The sequence below is a fragment of the Chelmon rostratus genome, chromosome 8 (assembly GCF_017976325.1).
Source record: "Chelmon rostratus isolate fCheRos1 chromosome 8, fCheRos1.pri, whole genome shotgun sequence".
NCBI classification, from domain to species: domain Eukaryota; kingdom Metazoa; phylum Chordata; class Actinopteri; order Chaetodontiformes; family Chaetodontidae; genus Chelmon; species Chelmon rostratus.
The window spans coordinates 4,572,455-4,584,428 of NC_055665.1; the positions used below are offsets into that span (position 1 = coordinate 4,572,455).

At 43.4% G+C, this 11,974-nt stretch overlaps 1 protein-coding gene across 2 annotated transcripts; it reads right to left on the reverse strand.

The window, feature by feature from the left end:
• Positions 1-224: 224 nt before the first annotated feature.
• si:dkey-256h2.1 (uncharacterized protein LOC337520 homolog) lies at positions 225-11,832 on the reverse strand. Of its 2 annotated transcripts, none has more exons than XM_041942406.1 (12): positions 11,238-11,832; positions 10,041-10,171; positions 9,360-9,535; positions 8,383-8,543; positions 7,985-8,125; positions 6,505-6,626; positions 6,220-6,388; positions 5,537-5,682; positions 3,767-3,891; positions 2,900-3,026; positions 2,036-2,169; positions 225-453 (listed from the first exon to the last, which is right to left on the reverse strand). In XM_041942406.1, the coding sequence occupies exons 1-12, from the start codon at positions 11,678-11,680 to the stop codon at positions 328-330; spliced, it is 2,001 nt and encodes a 666-aa protein (XP_041798340.1). In that variant the 5' UTR covers positions 11,681-11,832; the 3' UTR covers positions 225-327. The 2 variants fall into 2 exon arrangements, with proteins under 2 accessions (XP_041798340.1, XP_041798339.1); XM_041942405.1 differs by having other exon boundaries at positions 5,474-5,682.
• Between the last annotated feature and the right edge of the window lie 142 nt (positions 11,833-11,974).

Below are 11,974 nucleotides of genomic sequence, written 5' to 3' on the forward strand. Positions count from 1 at the left end.
CTGTGAAGTTTCAAGCCTGACATGATTACATGTAATTAGTGAGAAGAGGCTGCTCTCAGAACAATGCATCTTCACTATGGAGTGCCTATTTAGCTGTAAGACTCCTTGTTGGCTTCGGGGTAACATCTTGAGAAATGCTGGGTGAGCGAAAGTTGACATTTTGCATCACCGCTGGTTAACTGCTGCCTTCTGAGTGAGAAGAGTGATGGACGGAGCCAAAGAAAGCAGTAGGAAAATAGACATTTAATCTTTGGTTTGATTGTACATTTAGTCACACATGAATTCATTCATATCAATATTTAACTTGTCGAATTCCAGAGAGTGGAATCACTTGTAAAAGATGAGAAAGGACGACATGATGATGTATCCAGGGTCTTTGGATGGATTAGGATCGTGCCCTTCGAACAAACCGAAGTAGACGACAGTGTTGGATTCAGACTCGCTCATGTCCAGCTGAAAGAGCGCAGAAACAGACACACACTTATTAAAACAGTAACACACAGCTACCTTAAATATGACTGCCAGCTCACACATGCAACAGTATCTGCTGTGTCAGATCCTGAACGTTAAAAATATTAGACTCTGGTGGATATTAGAATAAAACAACTTCTCTTAAAGTGACAAGCAAACACCTAAAAATCTGACATAATGTGCAACATGTGGTGTTGAATCTTTACAGTTAAGTCCTGAAGTAAATCTGAGCACATGACTGCTGAGAACAGGCGAGAGCGCTTCAGGCAGGTCAAGAGTTTACACAATTACATCAAGAACCTTTATGGTCAATAATTCACTTCAGAATAATTAAGCGCTCCCTAATTGTATTAGTCTTCCTTCACGCAAAATGTTATACTTCAGTCTGACTTTGACTTGAGTACGAGGTTCTTGTAAATCTTTAACGTGTCCTCAATAAGCCTGAATATGTGACTGTGAATTTGCACAGATTGCATATGTGTGCTTCTCAAAGTTACCTGAAAACTAAATATATCTAAAAGTTACTTGGTTTAAAAACTGGCGACTCAACAGCAAACACAACATGACATATTATATCACCTGTCACCTTGATGCCGCCAGGCACGGCTCTATGATGTCGTGTGTTTTGTTCCGTCCTCTGAACGGCTTCATATCCCACCGGGAACGTTTCTCCCACCTGACTTTATTGGCTTACTCAGATTTTTTTTGATTTGTCAAATTGATTTTTGTGCTTCGATGTATTTAGGTGGTTTCTTTCTTTTATGTGATATACAATCAGGAGTCTGCACAGGGTGCTTTATTTTGAAGATTGACCAGATGCTCTATTGTGTTCCTGTGTTTAACTTCCTGTCTGGCTTGATCTTTGTGCAGTTTGATGCGGCTTCTGTCAAAAATAGAGCAAAATAGAATAGGCTCCGGTGGCCACGTCACATCTGTAACGCAGCCCAGCTGTGCCGTATCTATCATGCACCGCGTGGCCGGATCTCCTGCTCTCCATAGAAAATGAATGTGATCAGTCAACTTGACAACCGTGAATGGATCCAGTGCGTCTGTGCCTTTAGCAAACATCTACCTGTTTTTGCACACATTCAGCAGACACACAGCAGCATAAGCATTTATTTGAAGTTGTGTTTTTCATTAATGTAAGTCCAATATTCACTCCTGTTTTATCTCTGTTTTTGGTCTCCACCAACTCCTCAGAAATATATCTGGCTTTAAGCTGCTAAATCCTCCACCGTGTTCACCGGCTAGTTGCTAACTCTGAATGTCTGCTGTTTGGTGCTGGGAGGGCAGCGTGCAGTCAGTTTTTTTTTTTAGGGGCCATAAAACCAAAACAATGAGCTGAAAGGTGCTAAATGCTCCACAGAATTGGGAACTGCAAAGTCAGGTGACAATTTTTTACTACAAAAAACCCCCCTATGAATTAATTTAATCGATTAACATTAACATACAGTATATTAATATCGATTGATGTAGCTTTAAACGGTGGCTACTGTAGATAAAATTAAGAGGTTTGAGGTCAATAATGCAATCAACAGATAAAGTCTGGGGTCAAAGCACAGACCTGTTTGGTGATATCGATCCTCCAGGGGTCGACCTGTAGTCCGTCACACCAGCCTCCTCTCCCGTACAGCCACGTGCCGTATTCGTTTGGTACGGCACCCTTTTTCACCAACGTGGTACAGCCCAGAGGCGTTCCTGATGGTTTCCCGCCACGACCCCCAAAAATATGAAAATCCGACAATCAGTGCTAGAAATTATCCCTCAATCAGTGGCTCAATGTCCAGTCCTCAAGTGAATTTATTGATTAGCTGATCGACAGAACTGATTTCACAAGAACTTCACAGTTTAAGTCATTTATAAAGCAAATATGCCAAATATTTACTGGTTCCAGCTTCTCAAATGTGGGGATTTCTTGAAGCTTTCTGTTTATTTAATCACAAAAAGAATATCTGTTGAGCTTTGGACTGTTGGTCGAACAAACGAGACATCTGAGGACGTCATTAAAAACAAGGACGTGGATGAGTTGGAATTTTACTGACAGAAATTTAACAGGCAAAAAGATAAACAAATAAAAAACATTTCAACTGTCCTGCAACTTTTGATTAATGTATCTGAAGGCGGTGACATTAGGTTATCAATCAACATGAGGTGTTCACCTTTCAAAACTTAACTTTAAGATTTACAGAACTTCTTATGACTGAAATGTTGAGCCTAAAAGTTCATTATTGACCTTGAAAATAGCAGCTGACAAAAGCTCAAGCTCCTTTTCTGGATCAATCCTTCGTATTGACACCACATGGATGAGAAGTCCTGAAAGGGCTCAGGCAACTGATCAATGATCTGATCAAAAGCTCCTGAGCCGCTACTAAAAACTGACCCTGGAGTTTGTTTTGTCCTGCAGTAAATGTTTCTTAACATTTCTCACCTGCAGAATCGAACACGAGCGTGTTGTTAAAGACGGTGTTGAACTGGAAGTGGTGGGAGGTGACACAAAACTCTCCACAGCTGTTGTCATCGCTGCCGTGGGCGGTGATGACGGCGTACAGCTCCACCTGGAAACAGACACACAGCTGCTGAGACGCTGAGCGGAGCCTCTATAATCCATAATGGACGAAGCCGCCTGTGACGTCACCCACAGGTCTGTGGACGCTTGAGGCCTCGAGTTTGGCACAATGACCATCGCCATCTTGATTTTTGGAGACAGAAGTGACCATATTTGGATGAGCGGGTGGAGCTACGTCTGTATCTTGATTGGATCTGACGGTGAATCTGAGTAAACGCTGCGGTAGCAACGATGTTAGGAAAGCTACTTGGAAAGTGTAGTGAGTGAAGCCACCAGTTAATCTCACTGCTTCAAAACCAATATGGCAAAAATGTAGTTACAGTAGTAACGCTGCTACTTGTGGCGCAGCTGCTCAACACTGGGTAGAGACTTGTCAAGGTCGCCTCATCCTAAAGCAAACCCTGCTTTATCGTCTAATTTACTCTCAATAGAATCATAATTGAAAAAGTCAACATGATTGTATTAAAGAAGACTTGAAACTAGTGATTCAGGTTTCTGTCCTGATTAGGAGAATGTTACTGAGGTAATAAATCAGGTGAGACATTGGGTCATTTTCTTATAGACGTCTATAAAAGTTCTTCTTAACAACTGGACTTCTTTTTGAAACCGGTGGGGTCGCCCCCTGCTGGCTGTTAGAAGGAACGCAGGTTTAGGGACTCCCACGTCTTCCTGTCTGTGGGCTGACTCAGACAGGAAGCTGTTTACAGGGTTTAAGATCAGATCTGTTACCTTCTTGGTTGATGCTGGAACGGAGAATTTGATTGGCTGGTATCTCTTGTTGTAGTTTTTGTCGAAGGTTCCCCCGCTGTACAGCGGCATTACTCTGAAGGGGTGGAGCAGCTCCGTACCATCACCTGTGGATTTATGACATAGTTATTACTCGACAAAACCCAACGCAGGTCATGTGATGTGACAAATTGTTGGCAAAGATGTAGAAGATGTGTTTGCTTATGTGTGTATTTTTAGTGTTATTATATGTTGATAGTTTTGTTGTTTATTTCTTCTTTTTATTGTCCGAGTTTCCTGTCTGAGGACCAAATCTCGAAGGAATTTTCTTTTTTCAGTGAAATTCATTTTGAACTAATCTATAGTGGCATCATGGCTTTGTGACTTTTTACAGTTAGAGCAACAAGATCAATAAGTGAATGATCAGAGAAGATTTGTCAATAAATATGAAAGCTTCGTTAAGCTTCTTTGTGTTTTGTGATATTTGGCAAAAAAATGTGCACAATGTCAAATTTCATGAGAAACTGAGCTCAATAATCACTTAATAAAACCTGAAGCACACATGACGACATGTCTTGGCCTGTACTCATGCCCATCAGACTGCTGTTTATTCTCTAATCAGCCTCTATGTCATAATCATACAGACTGTGTTTTTTATATATATATTTATATATATATATTTAAAACACAGGAAGGAAGCAAAGATATTTCCTGGAACTGGAAGCTTTGTCTTTGCTGTGAGTGCCTTTTTTATCCAGATATGTTCCAGTAACTATTTACAGACTGTTCCTTCCTGCAGAGAGATTCCTGCTCTCTGCCTTTGAAAGATCCTCCAGGGAGAGAAAATGGGCAGAAGATGTTCTGGGATGACGTTATTTCACTCTCAGCTCTCCATCCTCACAGCGGGAGAGTTCAGGTGTTACACCTCTGACCAGTGCAGTGATACTACCTTCTGAGGCTGGGTTATATGGAGAACATTTTCTAACATGGTGTATGGAATTTTATATTGACATGTAATGTATATTGTTATATAGTATATTTCTTGTAAATTACAATGAGAAACACTGGGGGATTTGGAGGATCTGACACATTTTTTTTTAGTCCACACTTCTTCTTTTTAGCCCACAGTTCTCATTTTGGCACACTGCTGCCATTAACTGTATGCCGAATCAGCTATCAGCAGTTCCTGTCTGCAATGTAGCCATGGGGGTACAGACAGCTATCACTGCATTAGCTTTAAACTGACGAAAACGTAAAAATGTGATGTTTCTCAAGCAAGTTCTGACACAAGTTGTTTTTTCCCTGTTTTTTAAGCAGATTTATGGGTGTTTATTCATGATGTTCTCAGGTAATGGTATATTCAGATAGTGTGTGTCACTATGAGCCTAAAAATAAGTGTGTGTCATGTGTGTGCATTGAGGTTTGACTCCCAGGAGAGGTAAAGTTTGTCAGGCATGCGCCTCTTTCTTTAACCTAAAGCAGCCTGGTCTTTGCCTCGTGTCTCTCCTTCAACTCTGCCCCCTCCCCCAGATGGATTTGCAAGATTGTAACACAAACACTACATGTGATAATTAATGAGCAGGTAATTCTGCTTTCTGTTTGCGTGTGTTTATGTTGTTAAACTCGGGATGTTGCCTGAGAATTCAGACTTGAATGACTGTTTCATTGTCAGAGTTCTAAGTGTGTCGTCAAATCACCCCACTATCTCACCTGCACCCACAAACTCCACGACAGGTTTCAGCTGCAGGTGCAGCGCTACATCACAGTCTCTACCTGTCTGGTTGCCGATACTGAATCTCAGGTTGAGGGAGACGATCCACGGCATCGCCCACGGCACCGTCTTCATGGTCAAGGTGCATCTGTTGCTGTCCAGCAGGGGGAGCAGAGGGGACACGTCGGTCAGCCAGCGCCCGATGCCTCTGCCAAAATAACACACAGAGTCACGACACAGATCAACCAGCAGGATCCTCTCAGCTCAAAGTGAAGCAACACAAAACACAAAAGAAACAGGCTATTTAAGTTTTAATTTACCTGGAATCAGAGCTGGCTATACTGAAATATGATTCTAATAATATTCATCATTATATTAATTACAATATTTTGACGTGCAGCGCATTCTGTTGTACATTTCACCGTGTGTAAAAAGTGAATCAGTACAGAACGCAGTCATTTACAAACAAACTGTTTACTGACAACAGATTTAAAAAGCATCCTGAGCCCATGTAGTAAAATCCTTTATACAATCATGTGTTCACTAAGTGGTGAATCTTGTATTTTTTGGCCTAAAGCTGTGACTTCCTAGCAGATTTATTTGCATTTGGCCGACTGTTTGCTTCTTCTTCCTCTCCAGTCTTTTTTAAAAGACCCACAGAAAGTACAGATAGATGTTTTTATTCCACAAAAGCCGTGCATTATTCATCTTTTGCATTTGTGAGCGTTTCACATCAACATCCCACCTGCGGAAGGCAGTGATCCACCGGCCCAGCTCCATGTTGCAGTACGGGCCGACGCGGTCGCAGCAGATAAAGAGCTGCACTGTGTGATCCCAGTGAGCGCAGGAACTGTCTCTCTTACCGGGACACGACAGGGACGCGTCGAGCTCCAGCACGTTGAAGTCCGACAGGCCTGCGGAGAGACATAACGTACGAATGGCAGCATCATTAAAATGTGTGGTGATGATGGTGACGGTCTGGAGCCAGTTTCAAGCGGCTACTGAGCAGCTGCCCGTCTGATGAAGTTACCTAACGGCAGGTCGACTGTGGCCACGGCCCCTTCCTCGCCCTGCATTTGGACTTTGTCAAAAACAGGAACAACCTTCGCGGGATTCTGGAGTTTGGTCTGCAGATCTGCGTAGAAATCAAACCTGGAGACAGATTAATGTTGTTAAAGGCTGTTATGGTGGGTGTACAAAGAAATTCACATCACCCAACAAGTTTTTTTTTTTTAAATACAGTATGTGTATATTGCATATAAATGAAAGATTTAAAAGAAACAGATAATGTAAGACGGATAAAATCAGGGATTCTTTTAAAAAATGAGCAGTAAAATTAGTGTTTAAATATTTTCTAAATGCAGTTTCTTCTTCTTTTTGTTGATCACTTCCTATTTCAGCAGCCCGAGCGTTGAGCTGTACTTTAAGAGACATTCAAAAACTCCTGGAAATTCCCCCCTCTCACTTTCCCCTCAGGGAATCCCCACCAACATCTGTGGTGCAGATCCATTACTGTCAGATCAGAATCAGCTTTGGTGTCTGTGTAACACCAGGTTTAACACACATGCTGCATCCCAACACCCAGACAACATACTATCTAATAGATAAAGATTTAGTACGTCTGAATACATAGATACATGCAGTAGAATACCAGGATGTCCTGCTGTATTTGGTTGCATTTCGCAGGATGCCAGCATGCTTCTCTGAGCCTGCACAGCAGAAGACTCGTCACTATGCTACAGATTGCATCCGTACGGGCTGGAAGGTCAGAGAACAAGGTGCAATGTCATGATGAAACAGTAAGTCCCAGCTGTATGCAGCCTGTATGCAACAGGACGTACTTTGGAAAAGCAGCTGCAGTACGTACTTTGAGTAAAAAGTGATTGTGATTTGGGATGCAGCCACAGTTCCAGCAACGTTCCAGAATATGATTTGACTGTTTGTCATTTTCTCTGCACAAACCACCAAGACCAACAATTTCTGATTTTCAAAGTAAATAAATAATCTCTCTTGCAGTCTTTTATTAATCATTATTGTTAATGATCAGGCCTGTTTCAGGGGAAATGTGCACGTTCTCTCTGCCTCCATCACCTGGACGGCACTTGTGTATATTATCATACAGGTGTGATTATAAAGAGGGCGCATTAGACGACGAGTGAAACAGCTGCTGCTGCTAAGTTACCCATTTATAATGAACCCCTTGTTTCATCCAGACTTAATTATTGCGAGATCTTTTTGTCATTACTGAAAGGCTTTACGTGGCTCAGAATGAGGGGGTGTCTGTTTCCCTCTGAGGTTTCTTCCATTTGTTTCTCATTTGAGGTAAATGTGGAGTTTTCTTTATCAGACTCGAGGGTCTAAAGATGTTGTTTCCTGTGCAGACTCTAAAGCCTCTTGTGTTAAATCTAGTCTAATGTGACCCTCAACAATCCTGCAATGAATCTTACAGTGCTCTTTGATAAAAGCTGTAATCTTGCAGTTGCAGTAGCGTCTGTTCGTGTTGTTCTCACCACTGTGCCTGCCAGTTGAGGAAGCTGAACGAGGGGTAGAGAAACCCGCCTATCTCAGCCAGCGCCCCCTGATGGTCAATACCGAAGAAGAACCTGGGGGCAGGGGAGTACTGGAAGGACACATACAGCATCCGTCCAGACCTACAAAACGAATTCAATCAGCGTGAAAGAAGACATGAAAGCTTAAATCCTTAGTTAACAAATAAACACACTTTTAAAATCAGACGCTCTGTTCTTTAGAGACACTGAATGGTGAATTTCAGGGGATGTAATATTTTGGAGCAAGTCAGCAGCGTGATCAGACAGGAAGCAGACAGGCTTTCGAGGATCATCACTTTAACCTTGTGAGTGTTCAGTTAATCTATGCACAAGGACGTTAAGCATCAAAGCGGTCTTACCGGAGCTCCTGAGCGACCGAAGGCTCCAGGTGCACCATGGCAGCCGGGATGCTCAGCGTTGTGTTGCATTCGTCCCCGACACAGTTCATGTCCTGGATCGGATTACCAGGAAGAGCGTAGACAAGGACCCCGGAGGCGTTGGATTTGACCATGCTCTGCACCTGGGAGGAAGTACAGTACATCCAGTGTCGATGAATTCATACTGGATGAAAGTCAACACCGCAGGTCATGATTGCCTCGAGTCACAGGAGACCTGTTCAGACTGCTTGTGTTGTTCAACCAAACTAGTGAAGATAAGATTCACCGGTTTGCATCAGCGTAGCAGCCATAAAAGCTCATCATGCAATTAAAAAAGCGTGCAGAGGATATAACTCGCACAGTTTCCAACATCTGTGCATTGTTACAATCTGATTTATTTATATGTTATTAGTAGAAGCCCCATGCCTCTATTATTTATAAATGCGACCAATGATATTATACTTAGATTGATTCCTCCTCTAACTGCCTCTCTCTCATCTGCGTTAGTGGCCAGCTGCTACGGCGGCCGAGGAGTGTTGAATCACGTTAAAGATTGACACAGAGGAGGAAGAGCAACACGTTCCACTGAACTCCTCTTCTTTAAGAGAGATGACAAGTTGATAAGATGCATGCAACTCATGCCGTGGCGCTCTTAAGTACACAGGCAGCAACCAGTAAATTAAACTCCTGAAGCAGATATTCAGTTCAATTTAGCATGTGAGTTATTAAGGTGAGGCGGGGGTTTATGAACCTTTATGCACGTGGATGAGATAAACAGAGCAGGGACAGCCGCTACAGGTCCAAACTGATCGTTCATGCACAGCTGACTCTTGTCATAAATTAGATAATGTTAGCAGGTTGTGTCATTTAATATGATGCATGATCAATCAGCTTCAAAGTGCTGCAGTGACAAACAGAGCAGGAAGCAGCACACTGCTTTAACGTCCTGGCTATCAGACCTTAGTGAAGAAAGAGCAGCTGCCCTCAGACACCCAGGCCACCGCACCCGCCACCGAGGGGGAAGGTTCACACCCGTCGCCCCCATCCATCAGCTGATACGACCTCTGACCCCAGCGCGTGCTGAGCCAATCGTACCGGGCGTCCAGTCTCTTGACGATCACAGGCATGTGCCACCCTGTGAGGAGAGAAGAATGATGATTTCAACACAAAGCGACAGAGCTTAACGTTTGACCTCATCGGCTTCATTGGTTTTTGTAAATATTCATTTATTCTGAATTTGATGCAGCAACACGTGTCAAACAAGTCGGGACAGGAGCAACAAAAGACTGGGAAAGATGTGGAACGCTCCAAAAACACCTGTTTGGATCATTCCACAGGTAAACAGGCTGATTGGTAACAGGTGATAGTATCATGATTGGGTATGAAAGGAGCATCCTGGAAAGGCTCAGTAGCTCAGGAGTGAGGATGGAGCAACTATCAACTAGAGAAGTCGGAGGCTTCAAAGATAAAAGTATGCACATACGAAAAACTGGTCCAACGCAGCTAAAATATGACTAATTCTACCATTATATGGATTATATATGAATAAACAACATGCTCTACATCTGCCAAACCACCTGCAGGTGAGTACAAGTGAGTCAGACAACCATGTGTGCCATGAAGAGCGAGACGCCTCTTACCCTCAGAGGTGAAAACAGCCTGGGAAAGGCGAGACATGCAGCCCCAGTAGTAAAGCACGAGGGGTATCCAGTTCCCCAGAGCGAAGACCGGCACCGGAGAGAAGTGCAGCCTGGACAGGACCTCCTTCTTACTGCAGAAACACGTAGGAGGAGGTTTGTCGAAGACACGAGAGCACAGGACTGATATCAAACATTAAGAAAGTCAGGTGCTGATGCTCAGCGACCCATCAGCAACGACAGGACGACTGTCAGCAACAAGCCTTGATTCTCAAACTAATGTAAAAAATAACTTATGGGTGATGAATCAACAGTTTAAGAGCAACCTGCATTTTCGTGTTTTCCAAAGTAAATTCATTGTAAACACGTTAAAATTATAAAATTAAGAAATGTCTGGAACTGTGTGTTATTGATCATCCTAAGAAAGGCAATCACACTGTTGGAGACTGAACCAAAAAAGTACACCACACACACTCAAACACACACACACACACACACACACACACACACACACACACACACACACACCTGCTGGTAGTTTCCACTTCTGCTTGCACTTCCTGTTTGCCAGTGTGGTGTGTCTGTGTTTGCTACAGGACACAGTTCGTTTCACAGATTATCACACAGCATTTTTAGACTCATGCACCTGTAAATGTGTCAACAGGTGATCTGGCCTCTGGTTTTTAAAAGTGATCTGCATCAACAGGACAGCCCCTGAATCACTGTCTTCTTTTATTAACATGTTGATGTTTATATATTGTTTAGTTTTAATGCATTTTAAAGCAGTAAACTGCTGTTTTAATGTGTAGCTGACATTTCTTTGTCATCAGTTGAACTGGTGGATGTGTCTGTTCCCATGAGGGGCAATAAAAACGGAACTAAACTGAACTTATTGGCAGAACTGTTTCACACCTGACTCTCAGGTTAATACAATCAATCTTTGCAGCAGAGATTTCACTTCTTATTGATTACACTTTTCATTTAAATCCGTTTTCAAATGTGCTCTTGCGTCCTGTTCCTCCCCAGTGATGGAAACATATAAGAATTATCTGTTAACAAACACTGATGCATCAGTATTAACAATCAATCATTTAAATAAATGGGGGTATTTTGACTTTACTGTATTGCTCCTGCTACTACTGGACTGGGCTGCATTTCAGCACAGCACTTTGCCTGGAAGCAAAGTTCCTCTCGGGTCACCTGTGCATGGCGACCCGGTGCAGCTGGTCCCGCATCCACAGAGCATCAGTGACCGAAGAGTCGTCCATGGACAGGAAGAGCACCTGGGTGCTGTCGGGCAGGTCCTGCACCAGGCTGGTCAGAGACGACTCGGAGCTCCACAGGCACTCCAGAAACCCTGACTTGTTGGTGAAGGCGTGGATGATGAGAGGTCCCCGCAGAGCACCGGGCTGGTACGAGAACTCCCCATCCAGAGTCCGGACGGTGAACGCTTCGGCCAGGTCCCCTGGCTCCGGCCCGGCGGCCGTGGAGGATTTTTGGGATCTCAGGCTGAGCATGTTCTCTTTGGACTCAAAGGCCGCTTCATCTCCGATTAGTTTCGGTCTCCACGCAGCTTCAGTCGCACAAGCTGTCAAAACAACAAGGAGCCACAACATCGAGAACTTTGAACGCAGCGGAGCCATTTCCAGCCGACCGAGAACTCAGCACCAACAACCGAGTCTGAGCATTTCGTTCGCGGATTTTATCTGTTTTTAAAGGTCAGGATACAGTCACACCCTCTCTAACGCATTTTCAGGGATCATAATCTTCCTCCTAACACTTTTGAGTGGGAGGCGAGTGCTGCTGCTGTCTACGGTGGCCGTACGGGGTCATAAAGTTTTAAGAAGCGCAAACCGTAAACAGAGCCGTAGATAGCTCGAAAACAGATATAATGATCCGGATTATTCAAGTTTGTGATTATCTTAGTCGCCATTAGT